Genomic DNA, 24,639 nt, shown 5'->3' on the forward strand with positions numbered 1-24,639 from the left:
GAATGAGAGACCGAGAGAGTATTCTGATGTATACATGCTAGGCCACCGCCCAGCTTCTGCGCTATGAATTCTAAAGCAGATCCGTAATAGAGAACCAAGAATATAAGTTGGTCATTTTTCTCCTTTACAGAATCTTTGGTAATATTTGTAATATTCAAAACATTTTGAAAAGAGCAAACACCCCGCATTCTACTCTGGAAGTTGGTAACAGAGGATAGTTTTCGGAAAAAGGTAAGATTCTAGTCATGCACACATGTAGCATCCAAAATACGGATTGTCTTACAGAGTGAGCCTTATAGTTAAGTAGATAGGCATGTTGGCTTTTTGACAAGTGGTAACACAGTGTACAAACAACTACGTAAGGACTGTTATGAGGCTATTAAGCCAGAGTTAGATTCAATTATTTACAGTTAGCTGTTTTGACCTGTGTACATCTTAATTCTAACTAAGCTAATAAATACTTCAGGGATCTGTCAGAATGTAAACTATGATGCACCTTCCCGCTCTTGATCAGAAGGAATACTCAACATTGTTTCAACAATGATTCAGCACTCCAACATGTGTAATAATATTTTTTACAAATTCAGACAAAGTAAAGAAGCGATTCAATTCCGCAGGTTCCGGTTTCTTTAATTCTTTCATTGACAAAAATCTTTATAAAAGTGACTGTAACCAACGACTGTAGCCAACGCGTTTCGACCGCAAAGGTCTTCTTCAGGGCAAATGACTAACAGTAATTATTTATTCCGATTCATTAGATTTCTTTTTTTCCGTGGTCCCATTCGGTCACTCTCTAATTAGAGGTGCCAGCTGGACCTCCTAATCTTAATTCCACCAACAAGGTCAGGTCGCTTGTTGAATGGCTTCTAAATGTATTATTCCAAAGTCAATTCTGTCTGTCTGAACATGGGTTTATTCAGCTCATGTGTATTTTTTCCATGTATGAACTGCTCACGCCTCGTACCCAAAATCGTGATGCTATTACAAGACTTTAAGGTTGAAAAGGTGACTGCAACCCATGTAGGTGCAACCAGTGGCTAAGATAAACAACATGGTGGGGTGGGCAAAGAGTTTCACCTAGAAGCTGCTAGTGCCAACGAGACCAATAAGTAGGTCACCCTGTGGATCAAGATGTAAGAGTGGGAAAATCCTACTGAATAACATCAGAATTCACAGAATCCCATCAAGAATGCCCTTAAAAGTTCTGAAAAGCTTCCAACAGTTACCGGAAGATCCAACACAGGGTGCCACTATAGATCCATGCAGGGTGTCAGTATAGATCCCACCCACAGAGTCTTTGCAAGCTATCAGAAGATTAAACTATCGGACCTGGACATATTAACTGACGTTTCACTTCTTCAGCATGAAGAAAATGGAGTAGAAAGACATCTTTTACTAGGATCCTAATTTCAAACTGATTTACATTAGCTTCTATACAGCACAGCAAAAGATGGAAAAGACGCACAAGATTAAAACCTGCTTAGAAAAGTAAGAATGTGGCTTTGCACTTCAAAGTGATCTTCAGATTTCAAAAAAGCTGTTGCCATTTCATATGAGGGAAAAGACATCAAAACGCTAAATGTTCAACGGAACATTTACAAACACCTTCGACAAGACGAAGACTCTGCTCCTTCAGTCTTTCACAAATCATCAACAAGCAGAGATAAGGAGGATTGTAATAGAAGGAAATTGCTACAAAGAACTAAGGAAAACTTAAGGAAAGAACTAAAAAAACAACATCAAAAAACGTGGATGTAGGTTTTTAATCAAGAATGGTTTAATTGGGAGGAGGAGCCTAGCGCGCAACCAAGATGGCCGCATAGGCTTAAGGCTCTCGAGGGCCTCCGCAACCTCCCACGTCTATCCTGACTAAATCCTGGTAAATTTGACGGGCTTTTGCTGATGCATTCGCGCTGAGGTGCCACCCGCTTTCCGAATTCTGATCGGACGCCGGGAACCCGAATGGTTGCCCTCCGAAGTTTGCGGCCTGCTGGTGCCTAGGTCCCGGTCTCGAGTTGGTGAGGTGCCCGGGTACGAAGTGAACAACAGCGGCATGCAGGGCTTGACCTGCCCCGTGCCCCGCACTTTCACTTTCGTTTTCAAGTCTGCTGTTTGAGATCGGCTGAGGGACCCTGGTGTTTCAGAGGAGCGCGGACAACGGAGTGTCTGGCCCGATCTTCGGACTATCCACGGACGTCCTGTCTGCGATCGCAGTGTCGGCTTAACTTAGCCAACGGGTCCCTGTCCCTGGCGGGTGCCAACCTTGGTGGCCTCCGGACGATGGCGGCGAGACTCGAAGGGGACAAGTCGAAATCTAAGTCATCTCGGAGGGGATCCTATGCTCAGGCCAACAACATGGACCGCTACGCGCAGCTAAAGGGATCCCCCGCGGGCCTGCATAAATCGCCTGAGCGGTCTAAAGAGCTGGCGGGCCCAGCGTCGGAATTTACCCTGCAGGACGTTATGGGCGCCATTGAGGAGATGAAGGCTGCTGTGGGTCAGCGATTTGATACCCTGGCACATAAGTTGGACGCGGTACTGATCGATGTGAATTTGGTCAGGGCAGACCTGTCCAAAACCAACGAGCGGGTCGACTCCTTGTCACAAGCGGCGTCGAGCCTAACTGTGGACGTGGCCGCCCTGCAGACGGAGGTCCGTGGGTTGCGGCTTGCCAGTGACCTGGCTGATCGTCGACTTGAGGATTCGGAAAGCAGGGCTAGACGGAACAATGTCCGTATCATCGGAGTGCCGGAAAGATCGGAGGAATCTGCTGCTGATCTTTTTGTGGAGGATCTGGTGATCAACCGTCTCGCGCCCAAGGGATTGAGCAAGTTCTTTGCGGTGGAGCGGGCCCACAGGATTCCGGGTGGTGCGCCCAAAGTGGGTGCTCCCCCGCGGCCTATAATCGCCCGACTTTTTAACTTTCGGGATAGAGATGCTATCCTTCAGGCGTCGCGGGTGGCTGGGCCGCTGAAGTTTGAGAACTCCAATGTTAGCTTTTATCCGGACTTCACGCAAGCGGTCCAGAAACAGCGGCTGGGATTTTTGGTTGTCAAGCGGCGCCCGAGGGACATGGAGCTGAAATACGCGATGTTATTCCCGGCGAGGTTGCGGGTTGAGTTCCAGGGTCGTTCCCACTTTTGTGACCGACCGGAGGCGGTTGGTGACTGGTTGGATGCCCTACCGCGGGGACAGGATCGAGACGATCGGGCGGAGAGCTGACGGGATGTGGTGGAGCAGGACTAGAACTTGGTTCCTGGCGATGGACTAGACTGACTATTCATTGCACCTTGGCTCAATTACACTCTAATCCGGCACATCATGCCCTTCAAATGTCTGGGGGTTGCGGGGAGCTTTTTGGGGTCCTTTCCTCCTTCTGGGGTTCTTTTGTGGTATATGTTAGGGCGACAGGCACACTGCAAGTTGGGGGGGCTGTTCGGGCTCAAGCAGGGGTGCAGGGAGGGGGGAGTTGTGGTTTTGGGTCTGTGGGGGAGGGGGGTTGTTGGGGATGGTTGTTGTTTTTTTGTTTCGCAGGGCAATGTGAAGTTGTTTGCTGATTTCTCTGGGTTGTGCTCTCCGGGATGTGGGTATCATGTGCAGGAGTGGGATGGGGGATAGGGGATTGCGAATCCTCTCGTGGAATGTGAATGGTCTGGGGGACAGGATCAAGCGCGGGGTGGTGTTACAGTTCTTGAAGCGGCTCTCGCCCGACATCGTTTTCCTGCAGGAGACACATTTGGTTGGGAACTCCTTCCAGGCCCTAAATAGGAGGGGCTATCGCCTTGCCGCTCACTCTGGTTTCACTTCTGGCTCTAGGGGAGTGGGCATCTTAGTTAGGACCTCCCTCCCATTGGCAGTGGACGAGGTGCTTCACGATGATAGGGGGCGATATGTGGCGCTGGTGGGGAGATGGGAGGGTAGAACCATTTCACTGGTGGCTGTGTATGTGCCCCCGGGGCTGCAGACGACTACATTTGCTGACTTGGGGCGTTTGGTCCTGGGGCTCCCTGGGGGGGTTTTGGTGTTGGGTGGAGACTTTAATGCCGTGGTCTCTGGATTGGAGGACCGTCACCCCCCCCAGGGATCTCCCTAGGGCTCAGGCCTGGTTGGGGAGTTTTTTGGACACTTTGGGACTGGTGGATTGCTGGAGAATGATGCACCCGGGACAAGCGCAGTATACCTTTCACTCGGGGGCCCATGGGAGTCTCTCGAGACTCGACTATATGCTCATGCCGGCGACCCAGGCGGGGATGATTGGGGAGGTGCGTCACGTAGCCAGAGGTATTTCTGACCATTCCCTATATGGTGGCAATTGAGGGTTGACCCTGGCACAGAGGGAAGAGTGGCACCTATTGGCCCCTGGTATCTTCGTAACCCTAAGATCCGCGCGGAGTTGGTCAAGTCCACTGATCACTACTTCACTGATAATGTGGGGTCTGTGTCGTCGGCCGTCTCCCTATGGGAGGCTTATAAAGTGGTGGTCAGGGGGCAGGCCTTGTCCCTTATCTCCCATACTAAGAGGTGCGAGAGAGCTGAGGTGGTTCGCCTGGAGGCTGAAATAGCTGAAATGGAGGAGGACTTGGAGCGTGGAGTTACTGATGAGAAATTGCATGTTCTCAGCCTCAAACAGTCAGATTATAGAGCGCTAGTTACGGAAGCTGCTAAAGGGATGTATAGAGAGCAGCAAGGGCGTCTGTATGATGTGGGGGATAAGGCCGGAAAGTTGATTGCTTGGTTGGATAAGAAGGAGAGAGCGAGCAGGGTGGTGCCCGTTGTGGAGAGAATGGATGGAGTGCGTGTGACTGACCCTGTGGAGATTGTTGACTGCTTCGCGGATCACTTCCGCGGGGTGTACTCTCCGGTTTCCGTGCGTTCGGAGGAGGATTCTCATCTGTTGCTTAGAGACATTGCACTGCCAACCTTATCGGAGGCGGATGCAACATTGATGGAGGCGAAGTTGTCGTCAGATGAGATTGCTTTGGCCATTCGCTCGATCGCGTCTGGTAAGGCGGTGGGTCCTAATGGTCTTCCCATTGAACTATATAAGTTACGTCCTGATAAGATAGCGCCGTATCTTCGTGACATGTTTTCGGCGGCACGTGCGGCGGGCTTCCTTCCCCCTGACCAACGCCTCGCCACCATAGTGGTGATACACAAAGATGGGAAGCCGCGAGACCGCTGCGCCTCCTATAGGCCCATTTCGCTGTTGAGCGCAGAACCCAAAATTCTAGCCAAGGTGTTGGCTAACCGACTGGTTCGGGTCGCGGGCGACTTGATTCATCAGGATCAGTCCGGTTTTATACCCCATCGGAATACCGCCCTAAATTTGAGGCGGTTGCACGGTGTGCTGGCTAGAGCCGAGTCTATACGGGAGCCGGCCATCTTGGCATCTTTAGATGCTACTATGGCGTTCGACACTTTGGAGTGGCCATATATTTGGGCCGTTTTGGCGAAATTTGGATTCAGCCCCGAGTTTATTGGTTGGGTAAAATTGCTATACGCTGACCCACTGGCTCAGGTGGTGGTGAATGGTAGGGTGTCGGCTCCCTACGCACTGGGGAGGGGTACGCGACAGGGATGTCCGCTATCACCCCTTCTCTTTGCGCTTTCTTTGGAGCCTCTCGCCGCCTGGTTGCGTTGGGAGCCGTCGTTGCGAGGCATTAGATGGACGCCGGAGTTCGAAGACCGTGTCTCCCTTTACGCGGACGACATCCTTCTATATCTCACTTCCCCCCGACAGTCACTAATGGTATTGATGGACGTGTTGACTTCCTTTGGCCGCAACTCCGGCCTGGTTATCAACTGGGCCAAATCGTGCGTCTACGTCCTCTCCGGGGACGCCCCCCTCCTGCCGCAAGACTGCCCTGTTCAGGTTGCTACCCTGGGGTTCAAATATTTGGGAATCTTTATTTCACTGGATCCCGCGGTCCGCTATGAGCGAAACCTTCTCCCTCCCCTCCAGCGACTGAAGGCCGACGTCGCAAGATGGCGACGACTTCCGCTTTCACCGCTTGGACGGGCGGCATTGTTTAAAATGAGGTCGCTGCCTCGCTTTTTGTACGCTTTGCAAAATACTCTGGATGTCGTACCGGCCCGCTATTTCCGGGAGGTTGAGGGTCTTCAGCGTCAACTGTTTTGGGACGGGCGGCCGCGAATTGCTCTCGCCAAGTTAACGCTTCCTTGGTACGATGGGGGGGTTGCACTCCCGGATATCAAACGATACTATTGGGCGTCTCAGTTGGCGGCTGTGAACCACGGGATATATGGTCCTGCCTTAAACCCGGCATTCGAGATGGATAAATTCCTGCTTCCGGGTGGGGATTATAATAGGGCGCTGTACTCGATGACCCCGGACACGCGGCTGACGGGACCCACGCGGGTGGCGGTGCGTGTGTGGCACGCGGCGAATGCTGCGATGGGGTGGAGGGATCGCTTGACTCGGGCGACGCCGCTGTGTGCCTCTGGGCGGTTGGGCTGTTTGTGGAGATCGAAAGGCTTTGAGAAATGGGACATGATTGGTATATGTAAAGTGGGTGATCTTTGGGTGAGGGGAGCTTTCAAAACGTTTGAAATGCTTAAAAAGGAATATAAATTGAACGATGGAGAGTACTTCCGATATGCCCAAGTCCACCATGCGCTGTGTTCGGTTTTTCCGGACGCTGCTGCCATCCCCGAGTATTCCCCACTGGAGGATAGAGTGTTGGATGGCTATGTGCCCGACAGCACTATTTCCATGATTTACAAGAAACTCATCAACGATCGCGCGGACTTGCTGCTCCGTCTGAGGGAGGCATGGACAGGCGATGGCTTAGAGCTGGATGATGAGGACTGGGTGTCGGCGGTGGCCTCCCCGAAGGAGGTGGCGATCCCGGCCCGCCTCCGGTTTGTACAGCTGAAGATCCTCCATAGAGTGTATGTCACAGGGCCTGGTTTGCTGCGTATGGGTTATTCGATGGATGGATTGTGTAAGCGTGGATGTGGCCTGCCGGGCACGTTCCTTCATATATTGTGGGAATGTCCAGAGATTGTGCGATTCTGGAACGGTATCCATACCGTACTGGAGGGGGGTCACGCACGTGGCCCTGTTGCCAGAGGCTAGGAGGTGTTGAATGTCTGGGAACCGAATGATTGCAATGCGGCACAGACGCAGTGGGTGACCTTGGGGTATATGGTGGCTAAGCGTAACATTGCACAGCTATGGGGCTCCCCGAGGCCACCCACGGTTGATGTATGGAAGGAGAATATGGACTGGTGTATGTTTAGGGAAAAGACGGTGTATGTGGCGAGAGGCAAGCCAGGGAAATGGAGTAGGGTATGGGGTCCGTGGAATTTATATCGAGGCCGTATCTGCGCCCCGCCTTTGCCATTAGAGGTCGATATTGCTTTGACCCCCTAGCGGCGCATTCTGCGGGAGTGTGTGATGTGTGTTCCATGCTTTGTTTTCCCATTGCCCCCCTTCACCGCTTCTGGACCAGAATCGTTTTGGACACTGTATGTTGTTCCCCGTCCTGGGAAGAGCACGCTGCTATCTCGGACTTTCATTGCCTTGAGTGTGTGTTATGTTTAATAAAAAATGAAACCGTTGTCTTAAACCGCTCCTGGCCTATGGCCATGGTCTGTTATAGGTGCTTACGGACTGCCGGGTACTTTGCCGCTGGTTCATTTGAATGTATGGCGTTACACTGCGGGCCCTCCGGCTCTATAGCGGCCGGCCCTGGTGGTTGTAGGCCCTTGTATGTCTTTTATTGTGTGCTAACGGTTTCTAATAAAATAAAACTTTAAAAAAAAAGAATGGTTTAATTCGCCTGCTTGTGATTTCAGGAATCTGGCAGCTTGGGGAAAATCTATTGTAATATCTCCACAAACCAAGGGTGGAAAGCAGGGCAGCAACTACAACACTATTTTATCAAGGGCTGTGCAAGCTGGGCTATCTGGAATAGTATTTCATCTTGTTTGTGCAAAGTATATAAGATAGGAAAGAGCATGGCAGGAAGGCACCGACTGGGCATGAACGCTGTTGATCAGGCTACAGTGCATTCTTGATGAAAAGTAGCTTCAGAGTTAAAGTTTCTGATGGTTAACACAGCTCTCAATTAAATCATTAAGGGTCTGCCGAAGAATACAACAAGTGAAAGGATGTAGCAAGTTTGAGCAAAACTATTAACTATAGCGTGTCAACCTGTAAACTGGTTTTCCTCAATACTCAGGGCCTATATCTTCAGACTAAAATGTTTTACTCAAAAAGATGTATTGCATCCATGCTAGGCAAATACATACTACCCTCTTCTATACTCCATATACAGGAATGTAGACCATTGGTCGAGGCTGGACATGTGTTTGTTGGAAAATTAATAGTAAAGATGAATGGTTTGTATTTTTTTTCCTCCCTCGCTCTCCCTCTCGTTGCACCTGCTTAAACAAAAATGTTGATTACAGTTCAGCTTTCAATACAGCAGGAGATCGTTTTTTTTATTCTAGCTTGAAGAAACTGGGGGACTCAATGGAAAGCAATGATCCATATTGAAAGCGTGTGTGTTATCAAAAAGTGAAGTTAGCACTCACTGGTCTCTCCCCTCCACTGCCACGTCATCTTCCGCTGGCAGTTGGCTCCAGGTTTATTGAAGTCGCAGGCAGCACAGGTGGCTTCGTCCACCATTGCTGAGGGCTAGAAAACAAGAAAGAAATGAAAAATACATTGATGACTAATGAAATCGAGAAGAAAATAAAACACATTCATAAGATGTAATAAAGGGACAATCATACACCGCATCCATCGAACAGTTCGGAATGAAGGATGCAGAAGAAATTATAGCTTTACTGCACAGATATTTGTAGTAAACTTCAAACAATGTCACAATAATGAAGGATCAGATGATTGAGGGACTAACCCTCAAGATGAAAAATCTTAGTCATTGGATAAACAGCCTTGAGACTAATTGGTCCCATACATCCATAACATAGGAAGCTCCAATATAGGTCTTTGGATGCTCATGCACACGCATGCCTGGGGTATCGTGTTTCATGCTCCACCTATTTAGCAGCATGTAGCATTATGTGTATGGCAGAGGCTACTCATCCGCAAGCCTTTTATTTCAAATGTCCACCATTGCCATGTTTGCACTATACAAGTACCCCTCTGTTTATGCACAAACATTCATATTTGCAGTAGATCACAAGGCAGTCGCTTAATAGAAATGATTTAGACTTGCTTAAAAAACGTGGTAAATATTAGTACCAAGATAATATCTTTGCCTGTGAACTGATGTTTAAAATATTTTACAAGTATTATTCAAACAAGTAGTATTAAAGCATTTAAATCAAACGAGGGGAAAATAGCACAATAATGATGGGAGCTATTTCTCAAATACTTTTCCATTTAAATGCCTACATTTGGTAATAGGTTATTGTGTATAATACTGAACATACCGAAACACTGCACGTGTTTTACTGATGTAGGTAAATATCACAGGGTTTTTCCCTTTATTTAATTGGTGATCGGGCACAGAATTGTTACTTTTCACAATGTTCTAGTGCATACATGCGGGATTTATACCCGCCTACCAAAAGACAACTGTAATAAAGACATGCAGCAGAATACTGCTTCAATTGCTTACATAGCCTGATCCACACACAAAAAAACACTAATAAATGTTTCTGTTCAACATGACTCGCTCCCCGGGATGTCCTTGTGTGGAGCCAAAACAGCTGCATTCAACCACGACATGGGATTGCCCTCAGCTTCGGGCCTACTGGTCGGGAGTGTTGGAGACACTTCGAGAGTCTACGGGCTTTCGGGTTGAAGCAACGATTAAGCACTGTATTCTTGGGGTTCTACCGATCCCCAAGGCAAAGACCAGAATGCAATATAAGTTTGCGAACTTGGGACCGGTGCATGCTAGGCGCACATAGCGATACACTGGACACAGCCCGTGCCCCCCTGGACTCCCCAGATGGACAGCATATGTGTGTGAATGGGGAGTGGCCCGAAGAACGATGTCTGCATTGTCATGTCTTGTGCTAGTCCATTGTCGTTTTCCTTATGTTAGCATGAGCTTGTTGCTCACTGTCCTCTGCTTTGCGCACATTACTCTACAGATATATTTTGGTTTGTGCCACAATGTACTTTCACACAAAACACGCCGTTGTTTTTGCGTTCTGTTCTTTCCTGGAATTTAGTATGAACATGAAGACAAGGTCAAACAACAATGCCCCTTGTTACTCTGTCTGGTCAGGCCCTAGCACCTAGACAAAACACGCAAATGCAACTGTTGTTTGGGAACATGACTTTTGTCATATAGGTATGCACAGATAGGTAACACAATTGGAGAGGGACCCTTTCAGGGAATAGTAGAACTTTAATCTGTGTATACTGAGGTACGGGGTCTGTTCCTAACACCTAGAGATCTTCTGATTTTGCTTCTGTAGAAGGGGAGGAAGGTTAAGTAACACTGTTGTATAAAATGACAGCTCCATTCATGATTTACGGACTACTTGCTATGCTAATCGTATTTGTGTTAGGCATTTTCCTACTTGCTGTGGCACATATCATGCATACTAGAAACAATAGTTAAAATAAACATTTTAAACTTTCCTTGTATCTCAGTCAAAACTTATTGTGGACTAGTAGGAGTGTGAGAGCGAAAAGGTGTGTCCTGCAACTGCGATTTCTGAGAGGTTCGGGAGTGTTGTGTTCTGGGGTGTCTAATCACTTATTCCTCTGTAAGTGAGTAGGAGGGCAAGTGAGACACTATAGCTAGTCTGTCCCGGGCTCATGGGTACTTAGGTGGGAGGATGACTGAGTCCCTGCCTACAAAGGTTCTATAATCCCAAACATAGTTCTGAGACTCCGCAGAATCCCTGCAACAGCGTATAGTCTGCACGGACGAGAATCCAGATTGGGATTTGGAGATATGGGGATTATTGCTAGAGAAGCTGAGGACCCTCAGACGGACAGATGGAGCAGACCCCCCCTCACAGACTGGGCCCCCCCGACACATGGACGGGGGTGATGCCGCCCCCACCCCACCCCACCCCCCTCCCCCAACTGCCCAGACGATGTCGACTGACCTGGGAGTTTAGGGTTTTTTGGGCGGCAGGGGTGGCTGACTGGCAGTGGTGGCTGGTGACATTTTTGAAAGTGGTGGGGGCGTAAACCTTCTGTTGGAATGCACAGTGGTGAGCGAGCGCAGCAAGAGAGCCTGTACATCTTAAGTGGGGTCCGAGAAACATTTGAAAAAAAGAGTGGGTAAATGGTGCATTTTCAAGCAAATGTGAGAAGCAAGAAGGTTAATAAAGCAATTGTGAAAGTGCAGTTATTACATTAATAAAGGGATGTCATATAAAAACATGTAGATAGAAATGTTTCTGAAGCTTTGGAAAGTTAATATTTAAGCTGAAGACTTCAACACCGATACTAACATGGCTACGGTTTACTCAGAAGCAAAGATTTCTCAAGATAGGCTGTGCTATGATAACATTCAATTGAGCCCCTGCTCTCCTATAATACACATGCAATGCACATTTTGAATAAACTTGTCCCAAATAAAAGATTTTATTGGATCCAATGGGTCGTGCCCATTTCCAGTACCGCAGAAGATGCACACACGCTAGTATCTTCCCACGAGCACACATTAACACCCACACACAACTTATTTAAAACATTTTCAATTCCTCTGAGAAATTGAATCAGTTCTAATCTTGCAGGGATCCTCATATGCTGACATGTTTCACAGTGGGTGACGTGACAGCTGACCAACTGGTACATTTGATCCCCAATGTGGACGGGATTAACGCTGTGCCTTGTTTATAGTGTCTTCTGCAGTCTTCCCTTAGTTGTGGGTTGCAAAACATTTTCAGGAATCCCAACGCTCTTGTTTGTTTTCAGACTCCCTGAGGGCTGATCTGGTGTCCAGATAATTAACATGGGATGGGCCTGTCGGCAGCGAACATGTCCAGGGCTTGCACACATGCACTGTCTGCTGTCTAGGCAAATGCCCTTCACAATCAGGCGGCTAAAGAGGGCAGGAAAAGTCAGAAGGTAGGGATGGAAAAACAGACATATTTTGGGCACAGTCGGCCCCTCACAATATGGACTCAGCTGTCACTGCACTTTCTGCACTAGTGTTCCTGCATATGGGTCTCTAAGTTTTTTATTCTACCAGTATTTCCTCTGCAGCTCCCTTCCTTCCTTCTCCTGTCTCCTCTCTGTCTCTGTACCCTCTTCTGTCTCTCCTTGGTACGTATCTCGTGACTTCTCGTCCCCCTCTAATGTCCTTATTTCTGGCATCTTTCTTTTCCAATTGCCTTGACATTTTTGCTCATGCTCATCTTCTTTCCCTCATTTTTCTATCCTCCTCTACTTTCGGTCTTTACCCTCTCGTTTCAACCAGTTTCTCACTCTCCTCCCTATTTCCCCTTACTCACCTACTCCTCCCCGTGCCCCGCACAAACTCCACAAAGAGTAACAAGCATTTGCAATGCAATAGGTCTCGCATTTGCGAGAGTTTGAGCTATTGGCATTGTAAATGACAATGCCTTTTATTTTTGTGTTTGTTATTAAAATATAAATAAAAGGCATTGTCATTTACTATGCCAATAGCTTAAACTCGCATAAATGCGAGACCTGTTGCATTGCAAATGCGTGTTTAATATTGTTTGAAAACAATTTAAAGTTCTGATTGAGAAGTGCTGCCAATCGTTAACTTTGCCTGCGAGCACTGAAAGATGACACGGCATGCCTACGCTGAGGCAGAGTTCATTCACTGGGCATTTCACACGATCAAAGATGTAGTAAGAAGCACAAGCGCGCCTTCAGAGCTGGCTGCACGCATCTGAATGAAAACGTGAAGCCGCTGCGAGAGCGCCTCGGTCACGAGGACGTACAGACCTGTCTCTGAACGGTGCGGGCACATGAATGCGCTGGACGGCCTGCTAAAGCTTCATGTTACAACAGGGCCGTGATCTCAACTGAATAAGGGGGGTTGAGTCCGCCATACTGACCGCGAATCGAAAGGACAAAGCACGCCTGCGCGTCCGAGTTGTACTACATAAAGGCGTAAGTAACTCTGCTGGAATTAAAGCGTTTCGTTAAGAAGGAGCGTAAGTAGTTCCACGAGTTGAAACTCAAACTGCTCGGTGCATTTATTCCATGCAGAATGTGACCTGTATATAGAGCGCAACCAGCGTCAAATTAACAGAACATTAATTGTCCGTAAAAATACCAAATATGCATTAGAAATGGCAAGGCTGACCAATAATCCCCTGGGCAACGGGTTTGTTTGCAGAGTACACATGGCGCAACCCTTTGTGTTTCCTGGTTGTTCTGTGACCTTGAATAGGGAATTCACTAGCCCAGAGTGCCTGTCTGTCACTGAGAAATTCTGATACCCTCCCATTAAAAGTATTGCCCCTGTGCTGGTACTCTCCAATAAAAAAGACTGCACCCCTGCTGAAAAGTGCTGGTACACTCTAATTAAAAATATTGCATCTCTGCTGAGAAGTGCTGGTACACTCTAATTAAAAATATTGCATCTCTGCTGAGAAGTGCTGGTACACTCTAATTACAAATATTGCATCTCTGCTGAGAAGTGCTGGTAAACTCTAATTAAAAATATTGCATCTCTGCTGAGAAGTGCTGGTACACTCTAATTAAAAATATTGCATCCCTGCTGAGAAGTGCTGGTACACTCTAATTAAAAAATATTGCATCTCTGCTGAGAAGTGCCTGTAGTCTCGCATTAAACGTATTGCGCCCCTGCTGAGAAGTGTCTGTAGTCTGCATTAAACGTATTGCGCCCCTGCTGAGAAGTGCCTGTAGTCTCGCATTAAAAGTATTGTGCCCCTGCTGAGAATTGCTGGGACTCCCACGAGGAGCGACCTGAACAAGCACTGCAGCGAGAGTTTGCAGCTCTGAAGCACGGAGGACAGTCGTAGAAGGAACCAGGGCAGATGCAATGGGAAGAGTAGGGGCGGAATAGGAGGGCTGCTAGAAGTCTCTCGTTCCTCACCACGGCCATCTCTGTCTTAAACAAGCATCTACTTTATGTCACCAGCCACTGATGTTCTTGAATCTGATGCTAGTGTTCACCATTTGAGAGGCATGATAACCCCGCCGCCTGAGGGGAGAATCACTGTGCACAAGCACGGGACGTGATGTAGCTGTCTTTGAAGTCAATTGCGTTCATGTGGGTTACTTAAATACATGCAAGTCAGAGCCAAAGTAAACAAGAGAAGCCCGGCGGAGCGTGGCGCGCGCGCTTGGCGGGGGTGGGGGAGCGGACCCTTTGAAGTGCTCCCAAAAAGCAGAGCGTGGCGTGCGCGCTTGGCGGGGGCGGGGGAGCGGACCCTTTGGAGTGCTCCCAAAAGGCAGATTGCATGGCGGCACGATGCTCGTGATTGTGCGCATGCTAGCCATGCAATCCGCTTTTTGGGAGCACTTTTCAAACCCACTTTCTATTGTCTCGCTTTGCGATCGCTTACGCGATAGCAAGGTCGAGACCTAAAAACAGACCCAGTCCCAAGGCAGGCTCTGTGTTTATAAACATGGAACGTGAGGCCACTTACATTTCTGTAAACAATGCTGGATAGGCTGAGCCCATTCCCATCTCTGGGACACGGTACCACTGCACCGACTGCAGCAGTGATAGCCACGCGGCCGCCCGCGCCCCTTCCGCCTGCCCTCAACACATAAAATGTAACACCTCAGCATAAAATACGCTATCAGAGACCATGGAAGTGTACCTGCGCCTCTTTCTTCCCATTGCCAGGAGCCTGGCACAGAATATACAGAGCAGGATCCTGGTGCCCAGAATATGCCCATCACAACCACCGCTACAGGATATCACTACGATTACGAAGGGTGCCTGGGGTCGTTATTGTACCCCTAAATATACACATCACAATGACTGTGCCAGAAAATAAATCTTTGAAATACACCCCTGCCATCGAAGATCCCCCCCCCCCCCCCCACCACTCCAGCCCCCTTCCTCCGCCAGGTTGATTGTGTCACAGAATGTGCCAATCAGAACCAAGGCGTTTTAAACGCACCCATCCTAATTATTATAGCTAAGAAAACTCATGGGTCATTTAATGCGCCACAGAATTCCCGCATTTCGGGACGCAACAATCAGAACGGACGAGGACCAAGAGCATACTTCTAACTTTACTTTGAACAGAAACAACCCGATCATTAGAAAGGCACTTCTTAGAGAGTTCCCCTTGTGTCTGGATAGGTCTCAGTCGTGCCGCTGGTGTCCTCACAAGCAACCCTCTCACACCTCTGTGTGTCTCACACTCGTGAGCACTCCCACGGCTCCCCATCAGTCACAGCTCGTGCTCCAATACTCGCGGGGGGAGGGGAAGTGTTAGGGGTCGTGCGCGGCAGGGGAGATTGTTGTAACGGAAGAATGGTAAAATAAAGCACCACCATTTTTATGAAAACAATTAAACTTACGGGATCCGTGCCGCCTCTGCGAGTCCGCCGGGGTCGACTCCCGCATTGGCGCCTTGGCAAGTACCGCCCAGTCCTGGTACCGCCTGCTCACAGCCAATCCAGATGCTGCTCCAGCAGCAGCGCCAGGATTGGCTTGAGCAGCAGTGCGCATGTTCTGTTTAGGGCTTAAAAAGTTTTGCAACCAGCTGGAACATGCGCACTAGGCTGCTCTTTAGAAGAGCGGCATGGAACAACCCTCGCTCTTCTAATGAGCAGCCTAGTGTGCGCATGTTCAGGGCTGGTCGCAAAATGTTTAAGCCCAAAACAGAACATGCGCACTCTTGCTGTGCGCTCCGCCGACCGACGTGTGGAATCTGTCAGTGTCAATCAGACACTGTCACTTGCAGCTGAACTCTAGTGCTGCCCCACCCCACCCCCTTCTAAGGCGACTGCCTCCGGCGGCCTGGGAATCGGATACAGGCATTGTGTGAGAGAGTTAGAGTGACGCCGGTCGCGGCAACGCTCGGTGAGGCAACGCCCAAGCGCCCCAATGGACGCACCGCCTCTGCTGACTGGTTATAGAGAGAGGAGGTTTGAGGTTGTACTTAGATGGTGGGCTGGTCGCTCCTGCGCTCTGGGATGACACCCTGCTACACACTGAAGGAGATAAATGAGGGCAAGGCCTCGCCACTAGGCTACCGAGTACATTAAAGAGCCATTCAGAGGGGGAGTTGGGATGGACATAGCTGTAAGACTACACCAGCCCCTGTTGTTAGAAGATATAAAAGTACTGCTCTGCCAGCCGCTGCCCAGTTCTTCCTTTTAATGGTTATGTGTTTATTGATAATTGTATTGCTGTTACTTATTCACCTAAAAATAGAGATGTCAGCTCCTTTAGCATTTCGATTGTAACTCATGCCCTGGCAAATACTTGTCACACGTCTGCAATTTGAATTATGTACTATATATATGATGTATATGCTTGTACTATATATTGCTATGTGTATCCCGAAATAAAAACAAGTTAAACAAAAATGTGACCGGAGGTTCAAAGGATTTTTTTTTTGTTTTGTTTTTTAAATCTTTGGGAATTATACCTTGCACAGGCTGGCAAATTTCTAACTCATTCTTTAAAAAAAATCTAATTAGATTCACTTACTTTACTAGAAGGCTTTGCCTTACTTTCTTACCTGCTCCAAGAAAACAAGTTGCGTTATGCAGCACCTGAGGTCTTGGACAAACACCACTGGAATGCAACTCTATAGTGTTTGAAGGCATTTAAAGAAGATTTACTAAAGGTAAAATACGTTTTCAATGTCAACATTTTCAAAAGATTTGCTGAATCCAAAACCAAGTGTCTTGAGCAAAGGTAAATTTAATCACGCAGAAAGCTAAATTGGAGTTGAGAGAGCATCCTCCGTGAGAAGCTCCTGGATAAGTCAGAACAGGATATCGTCAGAATGCTCAGAGCTACCTCAATGCCATCCCTTATAGTCGGAGAGAGGAGACAACTTGAAAGGTATAAATTAAGAGGTACACACTGGAGAAATGAAAGAATGGTACATACACAGGAGGAAGAGGGCCAGATCTGATCAAAAGGGAAATACATGGCATATGAAGGGGAGAGAAAGATACAAACCGTGCAGTCCTTGGACATGATCCTTGCATTTCCAAAGAACCTCCTGCTCAGAAATGCACGGACTCCTGACTCAGCAGGAAAAAGAGAAGAGAAAAGCAGCAAAGAAACATTGATATATGGGTTAGGATGAAGGTGGAGTCAAATTGGTGCTTAAGGGGTACCTGGCCTCTGATAGTGTTAGTGTGTCCCGGTGATGGTTGAAAAGAAGATCTCCAGGTAGGGCTCCTAATGCCCACTGAACACGGGGAAGGTGTGCAACACAAATCTGGGCAGCTGGTGGCTCTAGGAAGGAGAAAATTCAGCTGATAGGACTGAAGATGCAACCTTTTCAGGAATTGAGGGAAACTATATGGTTCACCCTATAAAAGGCTGTGATGGTGTAGTAAAGCAACAGAAGGCTGCATCAGGGCCGATTTATTTTTTTCTTGCAGCCAGGGTAGGAGTGGAAAGTTAGAGTGGGTGGAGATCAGATAAGTACAAGGTCCACCTCCCGGGGACACTGTTCATCAAACAAGAACTCCATTGTTGGGGTTTCATCAAAAATGACGAATAGCAGGAGAACAACAAATGATTATTTGTATTGTATTGTTATTGGATATTCTAAGCGAACAACGAAGGAAAGAAAAGAGCTGGCATTTATGATCCGCAGGGACTTTATTTCAATTGTAGGAGAAACGTTTGCTAATAAAAGGTTAATTTGGCAAGTTTCTGCTCAATGATCTGCTCAGGAGCCTACACTTAGGAAGACTTAGGGTGCTGTACCGTACTCTCATTTAAAGTGCAAGTTTCTGTAGGATTTATGCAGCTCAATAGAGAACTTACAGAGAACAGTGAACTGGGATTGTGATGGGAAACTTCAATGTGTGAGGATTCAAATGGGAAAACACCGTGACCAGGAGAGCGAGGGAAGTGGTTAAAGAATTTAATTGTACACATCCAAGACTCAAACATGGTCTTCTGGGTACCAGCTGAAATGACTGGTCTCAGCTTTGGCGGACCAACTGCAGATTAAGTCACTACCAACCTTACACAGGTCACTTGATCATTGGACAGGCATTGGACCGGCAGTCTGGACGTCAGGAATAAGAGAGAGCCCAAAACCCGGAAGACGCAAGGGAGAAGCTGTCGACAGTGCCTCGAGGGGAAGACCAACAGAGACGCCAGAAGAGGAAAGACCGCTCCTAACGCCGAGAACAGAGGAAGCAAGAAAACCGGGAGCCAGGAGGCCCGCTGGTGGGCCCCAGGGGAAGTACAGTCGCAGACTAGTCTTCCACCGGGGTCGTTCGTGCGGGGGAGGACCAGGCAGGGTTATGGGGTGGGATATAAGAACGCAGGGGAGGAAGGGAACTTCCTCTTCCTGCGTTCTCAGCACCATCGGGAGGGTAGAAAGAAAGAGTATAGCGGTAGTGTTGTCGGGATAGAGCGACTGGTCGAGGTCGGGCGCCTTCGGCCAGCGTCGGGAAGCGGGCCTACGGGCCTGGGTTGTGCGACTTTTGGCGGTTGGCATGCGCGGTAATGGCGGACGTCTCCGCTGATCAGGTGAGGGAGGCGTTGCTGTTGTTGGGCCGGGCTGGACGGGCGGACCTTTTGCGGCCTGGGGTGTTGGGGGAGGCGTGGGTGGGCATGACACGGGCCCCGCGGGCGCATACGCGGGTGTGGCTGCGACAGCTTGCTTAGACGAGCCGCAACGGTGCGTGAGAGGCGCTCTGGGGCAGGGAGCGACGAGGAGAGATGCGGCGCGCGGAGGCCGGCGCAGGAGTCTGCCGCCTGGGCTGTCTTTCCCGCAGCTTGAGTTCTGGGGGCACGGGCGGGGGGGGGGCCTGTTAACGTGACGCCTGCATCTGGGGAGCTGCTAACATCTTCGGAGGTGCCGAGGCTGGGCCATTTGGGGGCGTGGGTGCCCGGGGGGGCGGCAGATTGCGCGCCTGGGGCAGAACGGGGCAATCGAGTCTGGGGGAGTGGGGGGAGGGGCTGGGGGGGTTTTGACCTCGCGGTTGTTGGTGCGCAGTTGGGGGGGACCCCAGCCAGGGCAGGCGGTGAGTCAGGGGGATGACGCCCCCATCGACCTGTCCACAGGCTCAAGGGTGGGCACACCGGTGCCCGCTGAGAGAGTAGCTGGGGCTGTAGGGGCGGTAGTTCCGCCTGGGAGTGAGTTGAGGACAGCAGGTACTCGGGGGCAAGGCCGGCCAGCGGGTTGTCTCCCATGAGGGGGGTCAGGAGGTGTGGCCCCCCCGCCACTCCCCCGGTGGGGGCCACAATCCTGGAAGGATAGGTTAAGGGAACAGCGATTGTTGGTCCAATAGGTGAAGGCGCGACGGGCGGAGATGGAGGCGGTCAGGGCTGGGGTAGTCTGGGAGGAGGTGGCGGAGGGCCCTCCCACGCCTACCTCGGAGGAGGAGCGATGGGCTGAGCAGGTGGAGCGCGACAGGGTGGAGAGAGGTAGGGCTGGGGGCGGCAGTAAACGGCCGCAACCCAAGGTAGGGAAGGCTAAGGCGGCTTGGAGGCCCGATGGTGCTGGGGCCCGCCCATGTTGGAGCGGCCTGGGGGTGCCAAAATCAGCGGAGGTCGGCGAATTGCGGGGTGGCCCGGCGGGGCGCAAAACGGACTCAGGACGCCGGTCGGAAGCAGCAGGGGGGTCCGCGGCGGCCATCCCTCCCACGCGGGATCGGGCAACGCCGGCGTGTCTGCAGACTGGGGGGGGATGCGAGTGACGAACGCATGAAGGGAGTGACGAGAGCGGTGAAGGTGGTGTTGTGGGCGCCTGTGGTTATGGGTCATGATGAGGAGTTGGATTATGAGGAGAGTGATGATTTGGAAGACGGGGAGGTGAGGGATGACTAGGTCAGGACAGGGGGGGGGGGGGGGGTGAGACGGAGCAACCAGGCACTTGGTGTTTTGCAGGACCCCAGGCCATCGAAGAGCAGTGTGAAGGTGGTTATGGCGACGACTACCGGCTCCAGAGGACGGCCAGGAGAGGTGCACACGTCCTTGACAGGTGAGGGGGCCTGGTGGGCTGCGTGGGATGGTGGGCCGCAAATTGGTCGGAAGAAAGCGTGCAGGTCAGTGGGAGTGGGGGACGGGTCAGTGAGGGACGTGGTGGATTTGATGAAGTCTCTGCCGAAAGTGAGTGCCAAGTCAGACAAGGAGAAAAAGGTGACAACAGCCGGAGTACAGACGGATAAGGCAGTGGGGACGGATGACAAGGAAGGGTCTGCGGGGGATAAATACCAGAAGAAGTTGCCCTACATGGGTTTGGCTATGCCTTTGGGGTCGCATTTGTCGGAGAAGATAAAGAATAGGATATGGAAACACGAGTATATGGATGTGTTCAAGTTATTGCACAGAGAGGTACATGCTAAGGAGGGGTCTAAGGAGGAGGAGTGGGAACTGACCATGCGCCCTAGGGTGCCCGTGAATATGGAAAACTGGACGTCCGCGTTCCTTATTTACGCCAGTATCTATTGCGAACGCCATTTGAAGAGGGCCATTGCGCTACTCAAATACATGGATATTATCCGCAAGGCTCAGATGCAATTTGAGGGCTTCGCTTGATTAAGCTATGACGAGGAGTTCCAAGCTAGGGTTAGCGTGAATCCGGATAAACATTGGGGGGAGGTGGACCAAGAATTGTGGATGCAGTGGATGGCGTCCACCCATTCGTCGGCATCTACCCACACGGCCAGTGGCCTCCCGGTCACGTACCGGTCTTTTCAGCCGCGTCCCGCCCAAGGCAGGGAGGGGGGAAATAGCGCTGGGGCAGGGCCTGCTGGTCAGCCCGCCAAGCCAAGCGGGAGCAATACTGGAGCATGTTGGAGCTACAACAGGGGCTACTGTTCTCGGTACCCGTGTAAGTTCAAGCATGAGTGCTCCAAATGTGGAGGGCGACATGCCCTTACCCAATGTTTTACCTTGGTCACCCCCTCCGAGCAATGGCGTAATACGAAGGGAAGAGGGCTGCCTGGACAGAAGGGCGCCTACACCAGTTAAGGTGGAGGAGATGGCCCCGTGTCTTGCGTGTTACCCAGACAGGGAAGCGGCTTTGAAAATTCAGTGGGGTTTCACGGAAGGTTTTCGGGTGGGCTATCAGGGCCCGAGGGTGCGGAGATGGGCGGACAATTTGAAATTGGCCAAAGAACTGCCGGGGGTGGTGGCGACTAAGTTACAAAAAGAGGTGGAGGAAGGGAGGATCGCGGGTCCGTTCGACAGCTGGCCGGTCGATTATTTGATCATCTCCCCATTGGGAGTTGTGCCAAAGAAAGAGAAAGGTGAGTTTCCTCTCGTGGCCCGAAGGGCGGTCTGTGAATGACTTCATCGCGGAAGCAGACTCGAGGGTGCTCTATGCCTCGGTGGACGACGCGATCTGCTTAGTTAGGGAGTGTGGGCGGGGGGCGGAATTGGCTAAATGTGATGTTAAATCTGCCTTCCGCCTTATGCCAATACACCCTGCGGATTTCTCTCTGCTCGGGATGCAATTTGCGGGGGCCATTTACATGGACAAGGTTCTGCCCATGGGGTGTGCAATTTCCTGCGCGCTTTGAGACGTTTAGCTCAATTTTACAATGGGCATTTATGCAGATCAGCGGGCATCGGGACGTCACGCATTATCTTGACGATTTCCTGTTTTTGGGAAAAGCGTGTTCCAGAGATTGCGGCAGGGCCCTGTCGCAGTTTCAAGAGATGGCATACCGGTTTGGAGTTCCTTTGGCACCTGACAAGACAGCTGGGCCTAGCTGCTGCCTGACGTTCTTGGGAGTGGAGCTGGATTCGGTCCAGTGGGTGGCTCGACTTCCCGAGGCCAAAGTGGCGGAGATGCGAGCGTGTCTATTGTGGGCGGTGAGAAGCGGATCGCTTTAAGGGCAGTTCAACAGCTCCTGGGCTTTTTGAATTTTGCGTGTCGGGTGGCGAGGGCTGGTAGGACGTTCTGCAGGCGGCTCGGCATGGCCATGTCGGGGGCGATTCTTCCACACCACAGAGATCGGACTTCCATGGGGGTCCGGGCAGACTTGAGGACATGGGTGACATTTTTGGCTGATTTCAATGGGGTGTCGCTGGATTTTGAGGACGAAAGGATGGTTTGGCAAATTCAAATTTACTCGGATGCAGCTGGGGCAGCAGGTTTTGGGATCTTTTGGGACGGAAGGTGGTGCGCTGAAGAGTGGCCGGCTCACTGGGTGCGTCAGGGGAGGAGCATTGCGTTTCTGGAATTCTTCCCTTTGTTGGTGGCCCTGGAGATGTGGGGAGCGGAGTTTCAGAGCAGGTCGGTGCTGTTCCACTTGGACAACATGACGGTGGTCGAGTTGGTCAACCGACAGAGGGCGAGGGATTTGAGAGTGCTGCGACTGCTGAGGAGCTTCATGTTGAGATGTCTGAGGTTGAATGTGATTTTCAGAGCCAAACATGTCCCTGGGGTGAATAATGACATAGCGGATGCTTTGTCTCGTTCGCAGTGGCAGCGGTTCCGGAGATTGGCACCTGGAGCGGATCAGTGCAAGACCGAACTGCCGGTCGGCATCTGGGCCTTGGGGGAGTGAGGGTGATAGGCTTGGTGGAGAAGTCTATAGCTGATACCACAAGACGAACGTACAGACTGGCTTGGGCAGAATTTGGAGCCTTTATGGGATGGAGCGGGGAGTCGGCTGGCGGCGATCAGTCCACGGTGGAACAAGGAGTGTTGCAGTTTGTGTTGCATTGCGTTGACAAAGGGCTGTCTGCTGCGACGATTGTGGGGAAACTGGCGGGAGTTTCGTTTTATTGTTGCCTGTTTTTTTGGTTTTGACCCTACTAAAGATGTGATTGTGAGCAGGGTGCTTAGGGGTTGGAGCAGGGAACGTCGGGGCATTGAGGGAGGCGATTACGTTTGACTTGTTGGTCAGGTTGGTGGAGATTTTGCCTCTGTTATGACAGGTGGGAGGTGCGGCTTTTCCGTTTGTGCATGGTGTGGATGTTTTTTGGAGCCTTCAGGGTCTCCGAGCTGCTTGGGACGCGAAAGATGGGTGGCAGGAGGTATGATGGGATTCGGTTAGATGAAGGTCGCCTGGGGATATGGTTGGGTCAGTCGAAGACCTATCAGTTGGGGCGGGGCATGTGGATTTAGTTGTGTGAGACAGGGGAGACGGGGTGTGTCCAGTGGCGTAATGGCGGGACTTTCTGTAGTCCAGGGGGACTAGGACTGGAGAGATATTTTATCATGCGTCTGGGGCCAAGGTGACGGCGGGCCAGTTGTTGGCAGTTTTGCGGATGGAGTTGACGAGGCTGGGGTTGGATTCGGCAGGCTTTGGGACGCATTCTTTCAGAGTCGGGGCGGCGACGGCGGCGGCACGGCTGGGATGGTCTTGGGAACGGATTCAGCAGATTGGGAGGTGGAAATCTAGGTGCTGTGAGCGCTGTGTCCGGAAGTGAAGGGAGCGGGTAGGTGATGGGGGGGCCCGGGGATGAAAAGGAGGAGTTTGGGTGTTCATTTTGGTGTTTCTAACATCTTTTTCTTTCGTAGGTTGCGTGGGAGGCCCCGGGGCCAAGACTGTCACATGGATTGTGGGGCATTCATTCGTGCATTGGGCGTCCAAGTATGCGGAGCAACAGGTGGACGGCCGTAACCTGGGACTCCGAGGACATCAACACGAGGTGCACTGGTGGGGAAAAGGGGGAATGCGACGGGGGTCACTATTGCCCTGGCTCGCCAAAATGGTTCCTCAGAAGGGTTGCCCTGATCTCTTGATTATTCACTTGGGAGTGAACGATTTGATTCGGCTGTCAGGTTTGGCGCTCTTACAGCTGATGCAGAGAGACTTGGAGGTTTTAAAGCACAGATTCGCGGGAGCATGCATTGCCTGGACTGAATTTATCCCACGGAGAGTATGGAGGGGAGCGATTAAATACGGGCCGTTGAAAAGGCAAGGAGGAAACTCAACAGGGCAATGCGTGTTTTTTGCTGGGAAAAGGACATCAAAGTAATAGCTCACCCTGGACTGCGACTGGAGGAACCACTACTGTTTAGGGATGACGGTGCGCATTTTTCACGATTTGGGAATGCGTATTACATGATGGAGTTGTGTGATGTGGTGAGCAAGTTGTGGAATGAGGCGATTTGGTGTCATCGGGATGCTTGAGTAGATGGGTGCCCGTGGGATGCGCTGTAGGTCCTCGGGGGGATGGGGGCAGGTAACCGCCCTAGAAGGGGGTTCCCTGGTTGGCGATACTTGGGAGGGGTGGGGGAGTCAATAGCGGGCGTACCCATCCCTCAGGGGGGTGGGGGAAAATGGAGGAGTGAATGGTGGGGGGGGGGGGTGATGGAGGTATGAGGGGAATGCCAGGTGATAGCTGGGGATGATACGAGATCGGTGAAATGGAGGAAGAATGGATTGGGGCATGGAGTGGTAGAAGTGAGCTCAGAGTGGGGAAAGAGAGTGAATGGATGACGAATGAGGTTGGGGGGTTGTTGGGATTGTTGTTGTTATTGTTGATTATTGATCGTGTTGTGCAGCCTGGTCCTAATAAATGGCCTTTTACGCTGAAAGTTACCAGCGTGGTCTGTGTTTGCGCGATGGTGGGCCCCGGGGAAAGTACAGTCGCT

General features: G+C 50.7%; 1 protein-coding gene across 1 annotated transcript in view; it reads right to left on the reverse strand.

Moving 5' to 3' along the window:
• POLE (DNA polymerase epsilon, catalytic subunit) overlaps nt 1–24,639 on the reverse strand; it is a 241,781-nt gene that overhangs the window by 123,327 nt on the left and 93,815 nt on the right. Inside the window, exon 18 of the mRNA XM_085636412.1 lies at nt 8,563–8,665. Within this exon, the coding sequence (XP_085492538.1) occupies nt 8,563–8,665 (103 nt within the window). The remainder of the gene's footprint in view (nt 1–8,562; nt 8,666–24,639) is intronic.

This window comes from Triturus cristatus, chromosome 11, assembly GCF_964204655.1.
Source record: "Triturus cristatus chromosome 11, aTriCri1.1, whole genome shotgun sequence".
NCBI lineage: Eukaryota > Metazoa > Chordata > Amphibia > Caudata > Salamandridae > Triturus > Triturus cristatus.